The 25,180-nt window shown below is 38.8% G+C and overlaps 1 protein-coding gene across 3 annotated transcripts in view; it reads left to right on the forward strand.

The window, feature by feature from the left end:
- Positions 1-25,180, forward strand: part of LOC121521733 (1-phosphatidylinositol 4,5-bisphosphate phosphodiesterase beta-1) — a 226,430-nt gene that overhangs the window by 134,117 nt on the left and 67,133 nt on the right. For all 3 annotated transcript variants that reach the window (XR_005992885.1, XM_041805887.1, XM_041805888.1), the window contains exons 7-9: positions 3,220-3,295; positions 6,111-6,211; positions 6,921-7,087. Coding sequence is in view for 2 of the 3 variants with exons in the window: in XM_041805887.1 (XP_041661821.1) it covers positions 3,220-3,295; positions 6,111-6,211; positions 6,921-7,087 (344 nt within the window). In the remaining variant the exon portion in view is untranslated. The remainder of the gene's footprint in view (positions 1-3,219; positions 3,296-6,110; positions 6,212-6,920; positions 7,088-25,180) is intronic.

The raw sequence follows: 25,180 nt of genomic DNA on the forward strand, positions 1-25,180 counted from the left end.
GATTTTATCCACATGTCTTTTTTAATGAGGTGGCTGGCTTGCTTTGCAGCTGCTGAGGCATGATGTTTGGAGCTACAGTAAGAAACTGTGATATGGTTATGTTAATGCTTATAGAAAATGATCACTGTAATGGTAATGACTATGGTAATGATAATGAAAAGAAGAATGACAACAGTAAAACTTAATGTGCTCATCTTTGTGAGCATGTTTGCTGTTTGTCTTTTATAAAAGATCACAAGCATTACCGCATCATTTATGTGTGTTTCCATGTGGATTTGAGGCTGATTTAACAGCAGTGTTCAGACCGTTACGTTTTATTTTAATGTTTGTAAGATTTTCTACTAAAATCTAGATGTTTATTGGGTGAATGCTACTGTATTTTTTGCAGACTTTAGCTCCAAAGATCTAAAGGATTTAATTCAACAAGCACTTTTTCCAAGCAAGGCTGTCTTCAGTGGCAGCATAATGTGTACGACTCTGTTTCTTCAAATACCCCTTCGTCTGTCACTGACATGCTGTGCTGGTGATGCAACCTTGAGAGCCATGATGGAAAGGATGCCACACCCCCTCTGCTTACCAAAGCACACATTTTAATTTACTAATTGAACATCATATTTGTACGGTCCACACAGAACAGTCAGTTTGATGCAGACACGCTCAGCTATGGGAAGTTCAGTCGCTATGCTGTTAGTGTCAATAAAATTTTCTGTCATGTTTTGCATCTTAAAAACTAAATAAATCTGAAAATGAACATATGAAGATAACTCCCCATAATACTGATTATGGCAATAGAATCAGGGTTTGACAAAAATGCATTTGTCATTTACCTGACATTGACTGATGTCCCATTGTAAATGAATTGTATGCATCTCATTTGACTCATTACTTCTAAGAATGAAACTAACACAAAAGGAACAACTCAGCACTTACCAAAGGAAAGAAATAATTTCAGTATCCCAGTTACAATCAGTAAAGTATTTGGATTCTGAGACGGGAGGTGAATGCCACCAGTACAGCACCCCTGCACGGGGACCAGGGGTTGTTTGGATGGGGTTGGAAGCTATTTGGCAAGGGCTTAAGGGGAATCTTTGTCAGTCATCGTAATTATCAGTTGCCCAACTCGAGGATATTTTTACATATGTTGTAGGACTGTGAACTGGACAGTTTGATTTGATTGGATTTAATTTGAGCAGTCTTGAGTTTGAAATGGCAATGATTTTCTGCAGCACAGGATCAAACATTGGACCAGCACGCATTTATATTGGATGCATTTGAATAAATCTGCTAATTAAAAAAGTTTACAGACAGACTCACCCTTTACAGTGTATGTAGAGGAATTTTATCCTTATGTCTTATTTGTTGTCTATTTGCTGAACTATTTGTCCATAAATTGTTGATGCTTCTGTACAGTGAAACAACTCTGCCGTTGTGCATGCATAACGCATGATTGACACATTGAGATGTTTTGGTTTTCAGCAGTTGAACAGTCCAAGATATTTTTTCCTGCTGTCAGACACAGCAGGAGCAGCATAGGCAGATGTTTCTCTAGTATTTTACATGTTTTCTTGAATTGTTCTCTTGAAAGGGAGCGAGCGAGCACAAATGGATGATGCACAGCAAATGGGTCAAAATAAAGCCAACCTCAATCCAGAAACAGTTTGATTTACCTGTACAAGCGTGTAAAGAACACTGTAGTGTCTAATAACAGACAAGTGCTGTCTCATGGTAAGACTTTTCTTTTGTGAAAACGGGATGAGCTGAGAGTCACACTGCTCTATAGTAATTGTAAGTATGTAAGTTATAAGTTGTAAGTTCTGCTTTTTTTACCTTTTCCATTTTTAATGGTTCAGACATATTCATCATGGGACTATGCACACCAAACCGTGACCCCCAAACATGATGGTTCGGGATGAATACAGGAACCATTACACCCCTGGAATCTAATATTTGGTGTTGAATGTTGTATTTTTGCTTTCTGTTATATTTCTTCTTTCTCTTTTATCTAATTGTTCCCATTTTTTTTAAATGAAGCTTGTTGTGAGGTCATGCAGGACACGGTAGTCATACACCCAGCCATGATCCCAGTTATCACCTCCCAGCTCCCACAGCTAATCACAGCTCTGTCTCTCAACACAGTGTATTTAAATATGACTTACTTCTCTAACTCTGCTTGCATTAATGCTGATGCACCACACTACTGCTGCTGGCAAAGCTTAACCTCCTCCACCCCAGCCTCCTCCTTTATAGCATAAAGCTTGTTGCACCCTCATCTTCAGATTCATGCTACTATGGATGAATTGCTTTTTAACTAATTCTATTGTATTCAAAACACATTGTCATGAATGTACCTATCCATATGGGGGTTTCTAGCTATGCGCTTCCTGAGACTGAAAACATGCTGCTTGACTAACCCGGGGAGCATCTTTTGAGCAGAGCCTCCTCTGCCAAGTAAAACTGTATATCCACAGGTTTAAATGTATGACGAGAGCGTTCCTGACTGAAATGTCTATTTTTTTCTCAACATCATGTCTTTTAAATCCTGTAATATTATAAATGCATTGATTTGACTCTGTTAAGCTCTTTGAGCTGCTGTATGTTTGAATGATGTTCTTTGCCTCGCCTCGGCATCTGTTAACATGAAGGAAGTTCGGTTTTGGACCTGTACTGCAGCCACCCAGCAGGGGGAGCTCCAAATACTGTCTTCACTCCTAGTCAGCTGTTGCTCCACTCATCTTAATACAAGTCCATAATTTCCTCAGTGTAATGAAATAAAAGAGTTTCTACAAAGTGGATTCATGAATATTAAATTTATTGCAGGGCTGTTAAATTACTGTGGATTAATTTTTTTCTCCCTGTACATTTCCTTTTTTGTTTCGCTCTCTCTCTCTTCTTGTATTCTAAATTTATTACATTTTCATTTTTCATCTTGGCATTCTCTTTGGCTGACTTAAGTCCTTTAATTTCCCCCACAGTTTGCACTGGCCTTCCTTTCCTACCAAACATATGCTCACTCATCTTAGTTTCTGTTTTTGCTTTGATCCACTTTACTGTTTGCTGCTGCTGGAGCAGAACGTTCTCACAGGATATCCTGTATAAATATCAATTAAAGGCTGTGATGAATTCATCACTTTGGCACATAGGATCAGAGTGAAAAGTCCTCATTCTGTGTGGTGTTTTTCTGCGATTACTCATGAAGCGCTTGTCTTTGTGTCCCCACAGTATCTTCAGGATGTTCTCATCAGACAGGAAGCGAGTGGAAACGGCCCTGGAAAACTGTAACCTCCCTTCTGGCAGAGTGAGACACCAAACTTTCAAATCATGCCTCCCCTCTCTCTGAACCTGCTCCTGTCTGTGTTTGCCTTTCCCTCTACTCTCCGAGCTCTTTTATCTCCTCCATCCATCCCTCCGTCTGTCCTTTCACCACTCAGCTCATTCTGTATTCTCCTGCATCTGATTGCTGCTTTTCTCATTTGTTTGGAGTCTTATTTTCTGGATGTCTGCTTGACTTCTCACTCAAAACTGATTTAGCCTAGCTTCTAATGAAACAAATAGACCTGGTGGGAGCAATAGAGATGACAAAAACCATTTTATCTGCACCTCAATCAGATACCACCAAAGAGAAACAGCTCTCTCATGCATAGAGGTGTAAACAGTCACTGAACACCGCAAACAATCTCTGTATTCCAGCAGTAGCGAGTTATTTGCATGTTTGGATGAGAGAAAATGCAGTTTAATGCAGCTCTTAACACCTGCTGAAACATATGCACACACAGCAGGGCTGAAACATCGCAGTGCTAATGAATGGCTTCTGAATACAATCAGCATACACACATTAATACACAGAAATATAAACACTCTCACACAGAAACAAGCTATACATAATTAGCACAGGGAGAGAGAGGAGGTAAGAAGGTGTTGCTGTATGAAGGTCTGGTGGGATTTGCTGTTGTTCCAGCGCGCAAGTAATTACAGCTAAACGATAGTGCTGTTAATCCCTCAAACACACACACACACACACACCGACAGAGGCACACACTCTACAAAGCTCACACCAAGGTCTTTATAGAGTGACTCACTGAGTTTCAGCAGGGCTCGACCTGCTCACTCCTTCCCCTGGTGAATCCTTCCTCATCTGCCTCATGGCTCCTTTATAAAACTTCGGTTCTGCTCTGTTTATTACAGGCACAATGCAATGAGCCGCTGCAGAGAGTGCTGGGTCTTTCTCAGACCTGTTAGGTTCTGATGGCTCTATAAGGGGCTCTTATCTCAACCGATTCTGTTTATTTCGGTCAAGGGGCAAACTTTCCCAGAGGTCTGCGTCACCTAAATACTCCCAGTGGTAGAGAGTTTACTGCTTGAGACAAATCCATAGTTTGGGTCATTTTGTATTTAAGACAGTTCAAAGAAAACAGAAGACACTTCTGCCCGAATGGAAAGATAAGAGCTCAGCTGACTTAACCAATTATGCCGTTTATATTGACCCCCACAAGTCAACGTTGCAGACCGATGCTCAGCATGAGCCATCGTTTACCAGTGTTTCATTAAGTTACTCCAGAAACACCTCAGTAGAGTTGAACAGTGACCACAAGCATCGCATGCAAGCTAGCTCTCACTGCCCACCATATCATCAATGCCTATTAGTATCACCACCTTCAGTGGGCCCAGGCTCCATACAAGCTAGTGACCATTCTGATACTACCTATCCACGGCCAGGGCCCTTAATCGCCCCCCTACAAACAACTATTCCCATTGCCAACATTAGCTTTAATTCTCAGGGATGCTAGATTTAAATCTAAATCTAAATCTTCATTATAAAATCACTTGAAAGGACAGATTTGTGCTTAAGAGGGGCTAACAAGGGATTTGCTACAAATTTTCTACATGTATGAACAGCCTTCTGTGTAAAGGAACCCATGGTAAGACAAGTTCATCTTCGTGGATAGATATTTGTTTCTCATAGGTGCTGAACAAAAAACTCACTAGATGTGTGTATTTTGAAAAAACTTGAAATTATAAACTCTACAGGACGCCGCCAACAGGAAGCCCCATTCACCTTCAAATTGCTTAATGTATTCAGAGACTCACGTCAATAACCACAGTGTTAAGCTTTTACAAGAAGTATTTAAAAGATGGGCTGCATGACTTTGGCTAAATTCTAATGTTGAAGACATGATTCAGGCTACATGGAGCATTAACAGAAACAGTATCTCTGGATTTTGTGAATTACACCATCCAGAGATATTAACACAGGATGGGATTTATCTCTTGAGTTTTCTTTATATATGCAGATAATGTGAGATAAATGCTTGGTATTTGGTTGACCGCCTGGGTCAGCAATTTAACCTGAAAACTTTCAGGTGATCACACAGACACTGGGATATGATGACGATCAGATCAGTTTTGAATAGTGGTACTTGTGCACTAACACATGATCAACTCCACTTGCTGTCTTTTTGCCTCTATGACTACATTCACTTTGTTTTAAACTGAGAGTAATGTCTTCATTTGTGATATCTTCTCTAACAGTGAAATCAAGGTCATGATATAAAGATTTGATAGGAAATGAATGCAGAGAAATAGAACAGGCAGAGGACTACTGTAGCCCACTGACTAAAATATGGCGGCATCCTGGTGTGTTAACTCAAATTTCCACTCTAAACTGCCTTTTTTGGTGCAATAAACATAAAAAATACATAGATATAAATCAAATGGCTAATTTGTCTATTAATGCAAAGTTCTCTTTAAGGGGAAATACAATTCTATCAAAGATGTGCTCAAACCTTGATAAAATCAGTGTGCTTTTTTCTGAGCCAGTCATTTGGATCAAGTTTGTAATTCAGCTCTTTATAAATAAAATTAGTTTAATTTGTGAATATTCACTGATAACTTTGATAATTCTTCCAACTGTGAAAGTTTGCTGAAGCAAACCAAGCCATCATAGTGCCAGATAAGAAATGAAAGTTTTTGCCCAAGGCCAAACTTCTGAAATGCCTGTATGTTCAGGTTGTTGTTATTGAGCCCACACACTACACTAAAAATAGAATCAAAAGCCAGTTTGTATGTTGATGCATTTGTACAGTATGTGAGCGTGTTTCTGTTCTCTGCTGCAGAATGACTCCATCCCCCAGGAAGATTTCACTCCAGAGGTGTACAACATGTTCCTCAGCAACATCTGCCCACGATCTGAGCTGGACCACATCTTCTCTGACGTGTAAGAAACATGTTTACTATCACTTTTTTAAAAGTTATTCCCTCTTTCTTCTACCTTAACAAGGTAGACAGAAACCACTTTTTAGAGAAAAGTAGATGAAGACAAGCTGATGTAACTGTCTTGTCATTCATGTGTTTTTAAACAGACTTCAGAAAGAAAGACTGCTACAGCTTTGCAGGTTTAAGACACTTGCTCTTGTCCACTAGAATAAACATGAGTGGAATAGGACAGGAAAGCACGTTTAATGGCCTTGGTTGTGACTCCTCGTGCCTGGCACTGTGGCCCCCTCGTACAGCGGAGGCAGAGCTGCCCCCTTTGGCCCAGAGCGACTCAGACCATCAGCCGAAGCAACGTGCCAGCCTGACCAGGGCCACACCAAGTCATAGATTTTCATCAGAGTTAAGTGAGATGGCATGAGAGTCAGGAGGGTATAGAGATGGTAATTTAGTGCAACAGGCTTAGATATGAAAGGCGTTTTAATCAAATCTCATAATTTACTCAACACAACATTAAATTCTCTGCTCCTCTGTGATTCTGTTACTCTCCCTTTGCACATCTCTTTAATTACCACTCCTCCCCTCCATCATCGTCTCCTCATTTCATTTTCTCATATCTCCGTTTTCACATTTCGCTCACTATACTCCTGTGTTGTCCCTGCTATTCCCTTTTACGAAACTGTTCACATTCTCATGTTGTTCTGTCTTCTCAGGGGGGCTAAGAGTCGTCCGTACCTCACTGTGGAGCAGATGACAGAGTTTATCAATAGTAAACAGCGAGACCCTCGTCTGAATGAGATACTCTACCCTCCGCTTAAACCAGAACAGGTCCAGCTGCTGGTGGACAAATACGAACCCAATGAATCACTGGCACAGAAAGGTCAGTGGATCAGATGTCTGGCAGGTACAATGTTATGCTTGTATAAACACTCAGACAAGGTAAAAACAGACTTATACACATAGAGTAAGGCAGCCATACAGGAAAAGTTTTGGAAGACACAAATAAAAAGTTTTAAAAATGTTCTTAGACATACCCAACATCTCCCAGTCCTTTGAAATTCCCCCGACCCTCTCCTTCCCCCTTCTACCAATACATTTGGCAGGGGTGTTGGCATAGCAACCCTCAGAAGTGAGGGGACATGGAGGGGTGCCAAGGAATGGAATGTTAGAAGTCCGGATAACACATACACGCACAAGACACCACCACCGCGAAATGAAAACACTGCCGAAGTTAACAGGGAATATTCTCTGTCATTTTATCCTAAAGAAGAGAAGAGCGCCTGACGAGAATTCTTGAGTGGAGAGTGTGTATGAAAGAAAAAGCATGAACAAATACAGAGAGGGAGCGATATATTTGTGTGTCAGTGTTTGTGCTTCAGTGGAGCCTCAGCAAATATCAAGTGGCAAGTGGAGTGCAGCACCGGAACTGTTGATAACGATGTGTGAATTCAGATTAGTACATAAACATTGTTAGGGAGCTGTCGACATATGTTTCTCTAATTCATCCCAGTTTGATAGTGCTGTGATAAATCTTCATTTTGGCACTAAATGTACATGTAGTGCTTTGATTTGCTCTGTAAAATGTGGGCAGATAAATGAGTTGTAGGTAGCTATGGTGGCCTGGAAAGTACAGTTCAAGCCACAGAGAGTTTTAGAAGTTTCTTACATATTTAATATCAATTTACCTGATATAAAGATTCCCTAAGCAGCTACTCAGTCTTAAGAAACTCAGAAAGAGACAGCTTCATTGGGAGTTAGCCAAACCTGCTCTTCAGTACAACTAGAGCATGATTTTTTTTTTTTTTTTTTTTTACTGTGTGGAAGTGTAAAAACACAATTTGCAGTTTCATAGGGGGTAATGCGCTGGACAGTTTCTTGCCAAGAAATGCTGCCCAGTGACCAGTGTTAGCTTGGCAAGCATAGGGTATCTGTATTTGCTATCCTAGCAGTTTGTTTCTGCATTTTGCAACCATGTTTTTAAAAATTGTTGAACACCATTGTGTGGATTCATTCACTTATACTTTGTATGGTACATTGCCTATAAAAAGTATCCCCCTCTTTTATTAATTTTTATAAATCAATCATGGTCAATATAATTTGGCTTTTTTTTGACAAAAAATCTCTTTATTGTCAAACTGAAAATAGATTTAAGTAATGTCAATTAAATAAACGTATGTAGGGTAAAATAAGAGAATGCATTAGTATTTACCCCCTTCAAGTCAGTATTCAATAGTGTCACCTTTGGCTACAGTCACAGCAATTTTACTCCATTGTTCTTTGTAAAACTGCTCATGCTCAGTCAGGTTTGATGGGGATCCACTGTTCACAGCCACAAGTTCTCTATTGGGTTGAGGTCTGGGCTTTGACTCGACCACTCAAGAACATTCACCTCCTCATATTTAAACCATTTCTGAGTGGCTTTCGCTGTATACTTCAGGGCATTGCCAAAAAAGCATCCCAACAGCATGATGCTGCCACCACCATGCTTCACAGTGGGGATGGTGTGTCTGTGGTAATGTGCAGTGTTTGGTTTCTTCTAAACATAGCATCTTGTCTGATGACCAAAGAGTGCCATTCTGGTCTCATCAGACCAAAAACTTTCTTCCACTTGACCATGGAGCCCCTCCATGCCTTTTGGTTTTCAACAGTGGCTTTCTCTTTACCACTCCCGTCTCAGCTGCTGAAGCTTGTAACTCCTTGAGAGTAGTCATAGGAGTCTTGGTGGCCTCTCTCACTAGTCTCCTTTTTGCATGATCACTCAGTTTGTGAGGACGGCCTGATCTAGACTCATGTGCCGTATTCCTTCCATTTCTTGATGATGGATTTCACTCTGGGAGATGTTCAGGGCCTTGGAATTATTTTGTATCCATGTAACCTTTTCTCTGAGTTGCTTGGAGTGTTCTGTTGTCTTCATGGTGTAATGGTAGCCAGGAATACTGATTAACTAGGGACTGGACCTTCCAGACATAGGTGTCTTTACAATGTCTTACTACAATCTCTTGATATGGGGATCACTTGAGGCACATTCACTGCACTCAAGTGATCCCCATATCATTAATTGTGAGACTACAAGCACCAACTGTCTGGACCTCTGTTGAATCAGGTCAGTCATTTTGAAGGGGATGAATATTTATGCCGTTATTTTACATTACATGTTTTTGTTATTTGACACTACTTAATAGGAATCTGTTTTCACTTTGACATTAAAGAGGTTGTTTTTGTTGTAATAAAAGCCAAATAATATATTGACCATGATTGATATTTAAAATCAATAAAAGGGTAAAACATCAAACGGTATAAATAATTTTTATAGGCACAGTACTTTGTGATTAAAACAGAAACTATATGAATGCAAATAAAAACAACACAAACATGCACACGCATGTTTAAAGTAAATACATGAGAAGTTGTTGTGGTGTATGCTAGTATTAGAGCATCAAAAGTGGCACAGAATAATTTATGAGCAGCCAAGATGGATGAGCACAGGGGAGCCAAATGCTTCTGGACATGTTGTGCTTTCATGTCGTTAAAAACTGGAGAACATCCCACCTCAGTTATCAGGCATCAGGGTCGGGTAAGTGCCAATTCAAATTTATCCCTGCTGGAAAGCCTGTTATACAAGTGTGCCAAAATGGGTGACTTGGTTTACGCCATGTTATGTTTACTCTAATGCAAATAACTGGATGGGTTTTTTTCATTATGTAACATAAGGCAGGTTGAAAACACATCAAAAAGTTGAAAATACAAACTCATCATTAATAAGTTCTTTCCTTGTAATAACCTAGTGTCAGTTACTTCCTCCTCAATGACCATGAAAGCACAGTAACAAAATATGACACAGTTTGATTTGATCTGATACAGTATGATGTTATAAGATACGTTGTGACATGATACAAAAAAGATTCTGTCTAATATAGGGGTGTAGCTGTAACTGTATTTGTAACTGCATTTGTCCTGAACAGCCATGGTTCAGGATTACAGGCTGGTGCACATAATCACATGTCGAGTACACCTGAATGGACAAAAGAGCCAATTATACATGGTAGTATTTACCCACCAGTCTAGGCGGCAGTAAAGCTGACCACCACTAAACAACTTCGAGGAAGAAGCAGTCAGAATAAAACACATAAAGAAGAGTTAGCTGCAGCAGCAAGAGTAGCATAGCTAAGAGACTCACCTCTTCTCCCTCTCCTTCAGTATCTCTACACTATTTTTAAAAAGCCTCTTGACATGAAAGCAAGGGTTGCAGAGGCTAATACACTTTAAAGCTCATGGGCTGTTGTGTAAAAGTGGAGAACATCAGCTACAAGTGGGCTGCTCAGGCTTTGTACAATGTCCTATCCTGCCTTTACATAAACTAGTTTGGTGTTCTTAATCAACATATGGTTTATACACAACATATACCAACATACTGTATATATTGCACAAGTAACTGGCTATTTACTAAAAACTATGTGAGGGTGTCACAGGACACTTCATAAATCAGAAATATAATGGAATGCTCAAAATGCACATATTTTGATGAGTTTTTTTAACATTGTATTTATTTCATGGTCTCTAATCAGGTGATAATGGGTTTTTCATTTCTGTGTTGCTTTTTATTTTGCAACATTTTTCCCTCTTTTTTTCCACAGGCTTATCCAGTTATCACAGGCAGTCCTTAATAATGCTAGATGGAACATACTGTAAGCTGCACTATTACAAGAAATAAATGAAGGGATGTAGAATTATAAATCTGGGACTTTATATTGCTTTTGTCCCCAAAGATTCAAACCTGACCCTAAAACCTGAGGTGCAAACTGGACTGTAACCTCTGTGAACCATTGAGATGATTACGATATAATACGATCCAATATCATATGCTGATACGATGCAAAACAAAATAATGGGATAAGATACAATAAGACAATATGGTATCAAGTACAAAATGAGTAGTACCTTTCTGATCAATCTGACACTAACCTGACCTTACACAAGTCATGCAGAGCACCAGTGACACTCCTCCACAAAGTACCCTTTTTAACAGTGAAACAGTATTAATCTTAGGTGGCTAAATTAGACCAAATGACTCTTTAAGTCACTTTTAAGTATCCCATTTGACCGCCCGGCGATTGGCTCTAATCACAGCGATGTTCTCTCACTGTGATGTTTGTGGGTTTCATCCTGTCCCAGGCTCTCTGGATGTGTGCCCTTCTCTGTCCCAGTGACAGATTTCCCCATGTGAAGTATTTATCTAGCCGGAGGAAGTGCTGCCATCTGCTCAGCAGAGGGGTCCAGGGCTCCACATGCTACCTTCACACACAGTCACGCACAGAAATACACTTTTGCTTCTTTCAAGGACACTAAAACATGCATAAGAAAATGAACATAGGAGTCTGTATGCATACTAAATGGGTGCTTTAGCTTGTACTGAGAAAGCACCCTGTGGATGTAGACAAAACGTAAGGGCCTTGATGAGAAATGAGGGATAAGGCTACCTGAAGTAGAGTTCACACTAAAAGATTGATTTCTGACATGAAAAGCAAGGCTTTTTTTTGTTTTCAAATGGGTCAAAGAAAATCATGACAGATTTTCAAGTGCTATGGGGCATGTCATTTATTTAGGGCACAAATGGCCTTATGGCTAGGTCCTGACCCGAGTTAGGGTTAGGTCATACCCCGTGTGTGGAGAATATAGTCCTCGAAGCAGGTGGCCCAGGTTTAAGTCTGACCTGTTGTTCACTTCCAATATGTCATTCTGCCCTCGCTCCCTGGTTTCTCTTCCCACTGTCCTGTCAAACAGAATACGGGTCAGCAACTACATTCATACAACAGCCAGCTTTTCATGTGTGATGCTGTGGGGGCGGGGCGGGGGGTTCAAATAACTTAAAAATGAAATTAATATTTTGGTCTTGTTAACAAATTAGTGTTATTTTTCACATTTGATTTTGGGCATTTTGCCTTTGATAAGAGCCGCAAAGAGACAGGAAATTTAGAGAGAGAGAATGAGGAACATATGCACCAACTGTGCACCGACAATTGTATTTTATTTTCTTTCAAAATGTAAATAGTTTACAGCCTTTACTGTAAGATCAGCCCCTTTCACCTTAGCTCAATAGTCCTGGGGCAGTCACATTGTCCATCTCTGGGTTTGAGTCTAATATGCATGATTGGTAAAAAACTAATTCAGGAAACAGGTCTTTTCTTTTCCTCAGACGGGGAAAGTGCACTCTCAAAGAGCCTTAAGTGGAAAGTTGACGTACTGCATCTTTATAATATCTTTATTCATCTTCAGAAACCAACTAATGAGTGTTTGTTTTTCATGCCAGCTTACAGAAAAATACTATACCTCATCATTAACTGATAAGGTTATTGCAGTGCCTATAAAAAGTATTCACCAATCATTGAATTTATTAATCAAACATGGATGATATCATTTGGCTTTAAAGACAAACCAGATAAGACTGAAGTTATTTGCTCTTACTGCCAACGTGAGCTGAGTGACCCGGAGTTTGAAGAGTCGCAAATACCCCATACCACTCACTGGCCAAGCTGCCCCCCTCAGCTAAAGGCAGGCCATGCTACATTGTTTACAACAGAGATGTTCAGACCACATGGTTAATGAGGTTCTTTTGGAAATAATTTGCAGCCAACAGCTGCACTTATGAACTTTCTTTGAGAGCCATTATTGTGAGTAAAACTCTAAAACGGTCTCTTATTTTCATGTCTGTGCTCACCGGAGACTTGACTTCTCCCAGTAATCTGTAGTGTAATTCTGCAACCGTATTTATTATCTCTTTTGGGATAAGGGATGTTTCTGTGAGCCTTTATTTCCCCCCATGTGAGGTCAAAATTATCTGCTTAAAGTGTGAAGAATCCAGGGAATGAGCTTTGAGTGATTTAAAATGAACTGACCATGTTCTTTATGTACATGTGTGATGATGAGATCTGTTGTTCTGTGCTAAGCTGCTGAGAACAACAGAAGAGTTAACTTCTAGCAGTCTGAAGTTGGACACTACATTTTGGTCTTATTCAATAATGTTATATTAAGGTCAGTATCCTCATCTGTTGTTGCTTGATGGGCTTGAGTTTACCATGTAATGCTCTCAGCACATAATCTTGTTAGCATTCAGTATCTTTGAGCTTCATCAAGAGAATTTTTTGGACATTTTCTGTTGTTTTGGGTTCTAAAGAAAGCATTTTTATCCACTCGTGTTGATAAAGGTATTTAAATCTTGAGAAATATTCCAGTATGGTACATTTAGAATAGATAAAAATGATGCAATTAATTTGCTTATAACCTGAGTTAACTGTGAAATTCGTGCGATTAATGTGATTAAAAATTGTAATCTTTTGACAGCCCTAACAAAATCACTTTAATGTCAAACTGAAAAAAAAAAAGTTTTTGTGAAGCAATGTCAGTTAAATAAAATTAAGTAATGTAAATTGCATAAATATTCACCCCCCTTTAAAGTGACTATCTAATTCAACAGAGCTCCAGCCAATTGGTGCTAGAAGTCTCACAGTTAGTGAAAAGAGAATCTCCTGAATGTAATATTCCATTATATATATATATATATAATATACCATTACACCATGAAGACAAAAGAACACTGCAAGCAACTCAGAGAAAAGGTTAAAAGAAAGTATAAGTCGGGTGATGGATACAACATCCCCCAGAGTTCAGTTAAATCAGTCATCAAGAAATGAAAGTAATATGGTGTGTAAGTCTGCCTAGATCAGGCGGTTCACACAGACTGAGTGACAGTGCAAGAAGGAGAGCAGTGAGAGAGTCCACCAAGACACTTCTTAAGGAGTTACAAGCTTCAGCAACAGAGATTGAAAGCTTTATGGGAGAGTGGCAAAGAGAAAGCCACGGTGGAAGAAAACTCAGTTTAAATCTGGACTAAAGCTCACCAAAAGGCATGTGGGAGACTCCATGGCCAAGTGGAAGAAAGACCTTTGTTCTGATGAGACCAAAATGGTGCTTTGTGGCCATCGGACAAAACACTATGTTTGGCAGACTCCAAACACTGCACATCACCACAGACACACCATCCCCAGTGTGAATCACAGTGGTGGCAGCATCATGCTGTGGGGATGCTTCTCAGCAGTCAGCCATTAGCCATGAGCTTGAGCAGTTTTTGTGAAGAAGAATGAAGTTAAATTGCAGTATCCAGTGTCAAGCCTGATTGTGAACCATGCAGACTCAGTGCTGTGATTGCAGCCAAAGGTGCATCCAATTAATACAAAGAAGAATTGAAGGGAGTAAATATTTATGCAGTTTTTTTACCTTGCATATTTTTATTTTACTGACATTACTTTGTAGAAATCTGTTTTCACTCTAACATTAAAGAGGGGTTTTTGTAATTTGAAAGCACAACAACTGCATCAAGGATGATTTTTCCTCACCTTCAGCTTATTCTGTAAAATGTACAGCCCCTGTACATACAGACTCCACCACATCAAAAGGGTTTTTGAAGCTATAGTCATCAGGTTTGCCTCTAAAAGTTAAAATTCAGAGGAATTTAAAAAGTTTCTTTTTGATTTTTTCTCACCTTTTACTTCTCTGTTGCACTGTTGTGACTTCCACCTGTGATTTTCTGAGTATTACACCATTCTTTCATCTCTTTCTTCAGCGCTCTATCATCAACTTTGACTACATTACTCAGCACCCAAGTGTTCTGACTCAGTTTGAATACGGATGAATAAAATGCCAAAAGACACTGAGAGTCTCCTTCATCCAGACTGGATAGCAGCATTTCATCGCATATTCATCTGCTGTGATTGTAGAGAGGAAGCTCTTTGCCAGATTGTCAACACACCCACTTACAGGTTGTCATTAAACTGAGAATTTATTTACACTGCAGCTCCCTCTGAGCTCAGCAGAGTCCCTAATGTGGACAAAGTCAAAGTTTTGTCATTAAACTTCCATTGAGATCAAACTTCACCTTCAGAAAGACACCTGTAGGTTTTCCCTGAAGTACACCTCTACTCCCAGTCATGTTAACCACATCATTTCCTGTTTGACCTACAAATGTCTGGGGAGCACATGAAACTCTCATCCCTGCCTGTGAGCAGTGCAGAGGTTAGGCCTGGGCCTTTCAAAGGGAGGTCCTTGCAGTCAACGGGGAGAAAGACGCTGAGTGCCACTGTGCTCTCGTGTCACAGACGGCAGCCAGCGTTAATTAGTCCAGCAACTCTGCAGAGGGCGGCCCCGCATTAATTAGCATAAAGTGGCCAGAGGGACCTGCTGCACCCGTCAAGCTTGCATCATTTAGCATATTTAGCATAACATCAAGCAAGTGCGTCTGTGGGTGAAGGAGATTGCGAGTGCCGTGTTTTTTGCTCCGAGCCCTTGCTGCATGTTGTTCAAAATTAAACCCATGCAGGTGTGTAGTGAGAATGGTAATGTGTATGGATATTTTTTTAACAGCGAGTTGTGATAGGTGGGTTTCTTCTGCTGTTTATGACTTATTTATTCAGCATTTTTATTTAGATTCTGGAGCACGCTCAGCAGAGACATGAGCTCAGCGATGAGTAAAAGGCAAAGCTTAACATGACTGACCTTGACAGGCAGTCAAAACAAGGAAAAACAACATCAAGGGCAGTTCAGCTTTTTCAAGTCCTTGTACGACTTATTACAAAGAAAAAAAACGGCTAAGCAGTAGCTGTAGAGCCTAAAGCCTTGTAATCTTTTATTTTTGTATTTGATTGCCTTGAAGAAACAAGGTGGGGGCTATTTAATATTATTAATTTTACACATCTAGAAACATTTAATATTCCTAAAGAAGGCTAATAAAGAACACTGCTTTAGTTAGTAGTAAGAATCTGAAACACTGGAGCTTAGGTTTTCAGGATTAAACACAAAGGCTTCTATCAAACAGTGCTAATAATGTAATCTTAGTGTTAATTGGTGATTATTGGGTTTTTGTCTTCAGATCAGCTGTACTCAAGCATCACTGTATACACACAAAAATTCAAAGTTATAACCTCCTGAAAGCTGTAATGAGTGGTGTATGTGAACAGCCAAGTCCTGTTCACATGAGTTAGCTCTCCTGTGTTAGGCCATGCCTTTTGGAGGAGGGGCAAATGTCTTCAAGAACCTCAACCAAGTCCAGTTGCCCCTTTGACGAAGGTCTGGATAAATAAGTGAAATAAAAATATATATCCAGCGAAACTACAGCCTGATGTTTCTGCTTTCAAGTCTTCAGACATTTGTGTCTTGGGATTAAAAACTGAAATTTGTTTTGCAACCATTATCTTTATATATTCATATCTGATGTTGCTGTTTCTGCAGGTTTAATCAGGATGAATATTTTAAAAACTGCAAGCAGACCTGTGTTTGTTCACAAATTCCTTATTTAACAGTAGAAAAGAGTTCCCTATATTGCTTTGTCCAGAAAAGCTTGACTGTTCCCATCAATAATACACACTGAAAGCTAAACTAAAGCACATTCTGCTACTTTTTAGGCTATGAGAGTATCTATTGCAAAGATTACATAAATAAGATAAAACCATCAAGTTTACAACAATGCATTACCTTTGGCAATGATGCTATAAGATAATAAACCACTAATATTGTTAAGAAACTCTCTATGATTGTTGTGTTGTGATGTAAAGCGAGTGTTGTTCAGTGTTGAAATGTTGTCTCTCTGCACTGCGAAAATGGAAAACCAAAACATTCTCTAAGAGAGAAATTAACATACAGGTTATTTCTTTGTACATCAAAGATTTTAGGTCAAAATCATCTTAATCTGCTTTATTTTAGAAGTTTAAGACAAGGGAAGTGTCCAGAATACTGCGACCACACAAGGGTGTAGTGTAAATTTGTTGATAATAAATTAATATTATCAAGTAAACCTTGTAAAGAATAGGGCACCACCGCTTATGCGGATTGGTTATTTAATAACCAATAAAATATTGTAATTATTAATTAATCAAAACCTTTAATAAATTAACAAGAAAATTAACTGTAAATCAATCTCATTTCTAAAGTAGTAAATTCTCAAAACATTGACTCTATTCCTCTGCTTGATAGAATGAATTCCCAAACTACGACTGTCTTTGGAAGATTTATTATAAAATCACAAAATAACAGACATAAATCACAGGTTATATGAGAAGGTAATGTAAATGAATAAACAGAACATGACTAAATATGGTAAAGAGAAAGGATGCTAACTTGGTTGGTGAGGGTGGATTATTTTATTTATCCTAACGGAAAAATTTAACCAACGGTGTACACTGTAAAAAAAATTCCGTTAAATTTACGGTAAAACGCTGGCAGCTGTGGTTACCAGAGATTTACTGTAAAAATTACGGTGAGAATGTATGAGAAAAAACGGTGTTTTCATTCTACAACTGTAAATATTACAGTTCAAACCTGTTTTTTTTTTACTGTAAATTTCTGTTAAAAAAATACAATATTGTAACCGTTTATACAAGGATTTGCTGTAAAAATAACAGTTATACTGTAACCATATTTACGGTAATTTGCTGTACAACTTACTGTAATTTGATGTAGAAGTTACAGCTCTATTACAACATTTTCTACAGGGATTGGCTGTAAAAATAAAGATAATGAAACAAACCTGTTTACGGTAAATTACTGTAAAAACACCAGAAATCCTGTAAACCTAAATACAATCTATCTCAGTAATAAAAACAGTAGACACGTATAATGTTAAACGGTATTTTATTATAACTACTTAAATTTTACAGTAAATTACTGGCAGCTGTGGTTACCAGAAATTTACCGTAAAAAATACAGTACAAAACATGAGAAATTACAGCTGATATTTGCAGATTTTACGGTAGTAGCAAAATACTGCCCAACTTTAAATTTTACAGTAAATTACTGGCAGCTGTGGTTACCAGAAATTTACTGTAAAAAATACAGGACAAAACATGAGAAATTACAGCTGATGTTTGCAGATTTTACAGTAGTAGCTTAATACTGCCTTACTTTAAATTTTACGGTAAATTACTGGCAGCTGTGGTTACCAGAAATTTACTGTAAAAAATACAGGACAAAACATGTGAAATTTCAGTTAATTTGCTAGATTTTTGCAGTAGTGCCCTAATACTCCTACTTTTAACAAAAGATTCAAGCTCTCTGATAAACAATAAGAAACTCTGCAGTTATATGTTTGCAATAAAAAACCTTTCAACACATCTGATAACTTGTCTGTATACTCACAAAGCAGTTTAGATCTTGGAAAAAAAAGCTTGTGTCCATATGTATGACAGGTAGTCCTTGGTGTAATGCATGAAGATGAAACAAAGTCACTTGCCCCTAAATGATTCAAGAGTAATGAGTCCAGTCTTGACTGAAGAAGGCCTTCCACTTGGGAAGCTTCACATGGCCAAGAAACTTCATCTTCTTGAAGACTCGAGCACAGTTCATCAGGTGTTCTACTTTGGACTGGCTCCATCCTCTCTGCAGGAAGTACATATACAAAGCAAAGTTAGAGTGATTCAGTGCTTCAGTTTAATGCCTACACAGATGTAAATTTGAGAAAACTAGGCTCTAATAAGCCATGCTTACAATCAGCACAACAGAATAAAATAAACAGTGTGTACAGTACATACAGATCGCTTCTATAATAGAATATGGTGAAGAAACGCAAATGTACCCACAAGTGCCAGCTATTAAGTCAGCAATCACCTAACAACAGCCAATTACTTTTTCCGTTATTGATTATAATGAGACAGTTATGACATATTAATTGCAATTTGCTGCCAAGGAGGTTATGTGATCGGCAGGGTTTGTTTGTTGGCAACATAACCCAAAAAGTTATGGATAGATTCTGATGAAATTTCCAGGGAATGTCAGAAATGGCAAAAGGAAGAACTGATTTGATTTTGGGACTGATCCAGATCATCGTCTGGATCTAGGAATTTTTAAAGGACTCTTCACTATTGGGAGATAGGGCTAATGGCGGAGGTCTGCGCTCTCTGAGTGCTTTTCTAGTTTATTATTGCAACTGCTCTGGGATATGTGCTGTTTTTCAGTCTGTTAGTTTTGGCTCTTATTGTCCTGAACCGTCTTCCTCAGGATAGCAGTTGTTACAGGTGACAATAACACAGTTATAAAAATAACTGATATTGTATCATATGATGCACACGGCTGGAAGGAAATAAAACATTTTGCCAGCATTACACTATACCATATAACTACCTCTAAAGAGGAAAAATTATTACCTCTGTAGGAACTCCTGAGTGGATCCCAATGCTGGTCAATGCATAGCATGAGCTGCCTTGAAGCCTAGCAAGAGGCTCCTGGGAGGATGATAAAAGTAGAAAAGAATTACAAGCAAATCATCCATTACCATCCAAATGAGTCTTTAAAGTGTTTCTGAGATCCACTTACTACAAAAAACAATACATGGGGCAGGCTTTCCACTGGTACCCCATCTGGCAAGAATGTTTCAACAAGGCAAAAGAGGTTGTCTTCTTTTTTGTCGAAACAGGAGAGAAGCCCTTTATGTCCTCTGAGCAGCCCTCCAACTGTCCTCTCTGAATCCTGAGCTTTGTGGCATCCTGCAAAAATCAAGTGAGCTATTAAATCTTTAGTGCCATGACACTGACGTGCACATATCCCCATTGTGCATTTAGGAGGTGCTGGAGCCAACAGGTAGTGCCCAGGACCACCACAGTCCACCACCACACTATCCCCCTTATTCCTGGGGCCGCTACTGCAAATGTGAATATGGGCGAAACTTCCGGTGCCAAAACGGAAGTAGGCTACATTAAATACATGTATTCTAGTACAGCAGCTAACTATAGACGCTAACAAAGAACAACAGTTGTTTCAATAGGAATTCTTCTGGAATTTGTAAATATTTATATTTTTGTTATCACATGTTCACATTGTTTGTATTATAAGCTGTAGATAAGCAAATAAGGTGGATATCACATTATTCCTGGGGGTCTACTGTAGCTATGAATGGAAGTGGAACTTCCAGTACAGTAACAATAATAGCAAAAACATGATTTTTCCAAAGGCTTACTAAAGTGATTTAGTGTCAACAGTGGTTGTTCTGAAATAAATAAATATTTGCTGTAATAAATACTGCTTCATTTTTGTTAAATCAATGAGCTGAAATGTTTTAATCATATTTTCTGTAATGCTCAGTACCTGTTGCTATGTTCATGGTACTAATATTATGACAAAGTTAAATATGTCTCTCACAACATGCTGTCCACTGTCTAAATGCATCGGGGATGTGATTCTTTTAGTATTAATTTATTATTAATTCTTAATACAAAACTTGACATTTACCAAACTGAAGAGCTGGCAACTTGAGTCATGGATAATTTTATAAATATAATTCCCATATTTAAGAGGGATTAGTTTGTAAAATGAGAATTTCAGCAACTCCACAAACTAGAAATGTATCTTTTTATACCGATATAAAGCTACTAAAGTTAGCTAAATATGCCCTTGTAGGTTATCTAAAGTAATGTCATCAATTTGAACTCTCCAGTAGAGGCTAGAGAAATAATAATAATATTATCCCGTCTGAGGCGAAGCAGTCTAACTTTATGTAGTTTGGTATTAAAATTGCTTTAATAGTCACGTTTAGCATCTCGTTTCTATGCGAAGTCCCATTTAGATAGAACGGAGCGGAAGTTGCGCCCATATTCATGGAGGGGTAGGAATAAGCTGGAAAGCCTACTTCACGGGACTCTGAACACAGATATGAATATGACTCTGAACACAGATATGAATGTGACTCTTAACACAGATATGAATGTGACTCTTAACACAGATATGAATATGACTGAAGGGGAAAAATCCTTCACCTTAGGTCGCTCTGAAGCATCAGTGCTGCGGCGGGACTCTCACTTTTTGGCTAGGGGACATCACGGTCCTCACGGTCACTCCCACCTCATCTGGAAAACTCCGTCCTTTTTCTTTCCCTCTTCCCAGTGTTCCCAGTATCCAACCGCCCATTTTTTGTGCATTTTTCAAAAGTCTGAAGTGGGCGGAGTTAGCTCTGAGCTTGGGGTTCACTTATGGTCCCCAACACAGCAAGTGTTAAACGTTCTCCACGCTAAAATGACAGCAAACAAAACAAATCAAACAGCAATGTTGGCTGGTCTAGAATTGAAACAAAATGCCTCCTGACCCATTTAACTTCTACCTATAAACACGTGGTGTTACTGAATGAAAAGAACTCAAGAAATATTTGACACTACGACAAAAGAAGCTCTACATACCTTACCAATAGCTCGTAGGCTGATGCTCCGGGTGACGTCGAATTAATACACGCCAATGTCCTGCTTTGTATTCCATCTTCGTTTGCAGCCCGTTCTACGAGCAGACAGCAACTTTATGAAATATTTCCGCGCACACGAGACCACAGAAGACACGAAAACGCTGTAGTTTACCAGGCAGCCGTCGGCGGTTTGATTTTCCAACGAACCACACACGCATGCGTATAAGGTCCTTCTTTCCCCGCGCCTGCGCGAAACCGTATTCGCGCATGGCAATTGACTGCAACCACAGTGCGCAAACGCATTTCGAGAAAGCAGCACTGTTTGTGTACATGGAGGGAGGTGACTGAAACTGTTCACTCTGGAGCTCGTTTCCAAATTGTTCCATTTTTAAACACCCAAATCGCTGTTCTAGTACAGACGGAATAGAAAACGTTCCTGTGTAGACAGGGTTGAATGGCGACGGGAAACAGTTTTTCAAAATTATTTTTATATATTATTTTTTATATTGATACAACTTTATTGAACAGATTCCAATAGTTAATACAGCATTGGAACATGAAACAAAACGTATTTACTAGACATAAATAACCCCACATACAGGTAAAGAGAAGTTTAGATTAAATTACATAAGGTATGAGAAGTAAATTAAAATTTCAGAAACTAAACCATGGTTTCATATTGTTTTTTTTTTTAAGAAATTTTTTTCCCTTAGAAATCAATTTGATAGACTATATGTACAGTTCCCATTCATTTTTAAAACTGATTATGGAGGGTTTCTTGTCATTCTATTTGCATTCATGTTTAAGTTGTTTAACCAGTAAAAATAACTATTGTATTTATATAATGTATATACTATACATTCAATTGTATTATATATACAGTATGTATCTCTCTCTCTCTCTCTCTTTATGTATATATAAAATAGTTCTTTCAAATTACCTTGTTATATTTCCTATCGGTAATATGTGTCATCCAATTTCAGTTCTGAAAGATTGACTGAAACATTAAAGTACATCAATGTATTTTGTGTTAGATGCATTAAAGGAAGTGGAATGGCTTTACAAATGCAATGGCATTCTTTGTGAGAGCAATTAACATCATTCTTTTCCAATAAATCAGTTAAACTAAAATAATTGACCACTTTCATCCATCAAATTAAGAACAAACAAAATGAGTTTTTGTACCATTCTTGTTTCAATAAGGTTTTCATATTAACTGTAACTGTCCGTTTATTTCACAAGGCAGCATCATGTGGTGTAGCACTGAGAAACAAATGTGAACATAACAACTAATTGGTGCTTGTTCACAGGTTTTGCAGGTTGACAGGTTTTTACTGTATTTTCTACAGAACTTTCCTGATCATGCAGTATTTTTAACCCCTTGTCCCTGCTAAAATTACGGTATGTGATTGCAATTTTTTTCACAGATTTTTACTGTGAATTTAAATGTACATGAGAGAAAAGTCTGTAATTTTAACAAAATACTACTGTAATTTTTAGAGTAATTGCCCGTCTTGAAGATTACAGTATTTTTCCTTTATTTTCACAATCTTCTTTCGTTTAAACGGTACAATTTTGTAATTATTACGTACTTTATTTGTAAAAATTTATGTTTCATACCGTTGCTTGATTTACAGCAATTCTGTGTATTTTATACAGTAATATATGTTTATTTGTTTTACGGTCTTTTACTGTTGCTATTTGACAGTCTTTTGCCGTATTTTCTACGGACATTTTTTACAGTGTAGAATTTGGAGTGTGAATTTGGAAGAAAAATAGATCTGAACTAACTTATTGGAACTTTTGGAGACATCAGCACCAGAGAGATGAATTGGATCATACCAGCCATTCAATGAAGGCGAGCAGGAGAGGACCTGTCTGGAGGGGCCCGGAGGAAGGCGCCTGGCAGGTTCTGAACGCCCGAAGCTACCGCGTGCCAACTCTGGTCCAACCCGGATGGGTTCAAGCTGGGCCGCTGCGGCACCGATGGGTCGCTCAGACTGTAGGGACGGCTGTACAGACTCTTGTCCACAGACTCTGGGAAGGATTGTCTCTTGTTCCAAAAAACAGCTCTTGATCGTCCAATTAAAAATCAGATAAACTCAAATGCATTGACATCATGTGACTGCTGGCTCACAGTGAAGTGAGATTGTGTGATAAAAAAGGAAAAACAAAAACTGCGTTACAAAAATCTAGCGCGAAGCTATAAAAAGGTTAGGAAAAATCTTGTACTGGATAAGAAAAATTCTAAGTCTGATTGTTTATCAGACTTGGCACAACGCTTGGATCAAGAATGGGCCTAGGAGGCCCAAGGAGACTCAACAGAGCTGTCCTCAGTGAGCATCTTCTTGGACTGTCCAGACCTGACCGTTTTCTGACCTGAACCCAGCTCACTCTGCAGCACTCTCCACCGAACTCTGAACTTGTGTTCAGCATGGCTTCTCTTTAAAAAGAAGGAGGAGGGGTCTGTATCCTAGATCAACCCTAAAGATCAATAATCCACTCTCCACCAGATTATCAAGTTAATCGGATAATGTAGAGATAACACAACATGGTTATAAAAACTCTAGAATACTATCAATAAACTATCACACAAACATTAGAAACACAGTTAATTGTTTATACGCACAATTATACATTAGAAAATGTTTCTGCATTTGGGTGTGATGGAACTTGACCACAAGGTGGCAATGTTGATCCATGGACGATTTTCAGTTTCTGTTCATCAACTTGGAGAAATACAACTAGATCACTAGATCATACAATTAGATCATAAAATCATAATTCAGTAAGGGAAGATGTCAGAGATTAATGTGACACGTCATTCTGTTCCTTGTAAACAGACTCAACCAAATATGAACATTTCCTGTTGGAAACATAATGATTAAGACAGTTTTTTGATACTTCCAATCCTTGCAGCTTCATGTGGTTGAGATAACACAAGGAATTTATGACATGCGCCTGCTCTGTGCCACGGCTCTGTAGGAAGACAGAGTCCTTAGATTTATGAGGCGTAGTGCAGAGTTTCTTACAGCTTTCAGGGAGACAGGATTTAGTCTGAGGAGGTTCACCATTTGGTCGACCAATCGAAAGATTCAGATTTTAAGGTGTTTATCTCCGTTGGGAGCTGTCTTTCATCAAAATGGCAGTTTAAGAGTCCTACTGCCTGAGAAACTTGTTTTTCGAACATGGTTCCTTGATAAGTTGTCAGCCATGGGGGAAAGAGAACCCCCCCCCCCCTTTCAGTGACATTCCTGAAGGATCTCTGAAGGTGTAGGTTTAGGAAGGAGAAAGGATCTCTCCCCCCTTGTATCATTATCTTTCCTCCTTAGAGGGTGTGATATCAACAGCCTTAGATTGTGGTTTCATCTTTAGTTGTTCTGGATAGATTCTCACTACAAGGGTGAAATCTTAAAAGCATCCAGTGAGCCCAGCTCTTTATGTTTCAGGTATTTTCTAATTTGTTCCATCTAAAGGGAGCAGCAAACTTATTTCTGCGGTTCAGATCTGACCTTTGAAACGGACAGAAGGAAAAGGTCCTGGGACTGAAGACTGTCAAAAAATAACTGTGCTCTTCTGACTGATGCCGATTACAAGGTACAAGGGAAATCAGCCTAGAATGGGCTTGAGTTTGAACCTGCTTGATCATTCATGAATGCTGTAAACACTGAGGGCTTTGAAATGAACAGTGGTGAAGCTCAAAGCTTAATGATACACTTGGTCCAGACAATGCAAGCTTTAGGTGGAGACATGCATGTATGAAACAAA

The sequence above is a fragment of the Cheilinus undulatus genome, linkage group 14 (assembly GCF_018320785.1).
Source record: "Cheilinus undulatus linkage group 14, ASM1832078v1, whole genome shotgun sequence".
Taxonomy (NCBI): domain Eukaryota; kingdom Metazoa; phylum Chordata; class Actinopteri; order Labriformes; family Labridae; genus Cheilinus; species Cheilinus undulatus.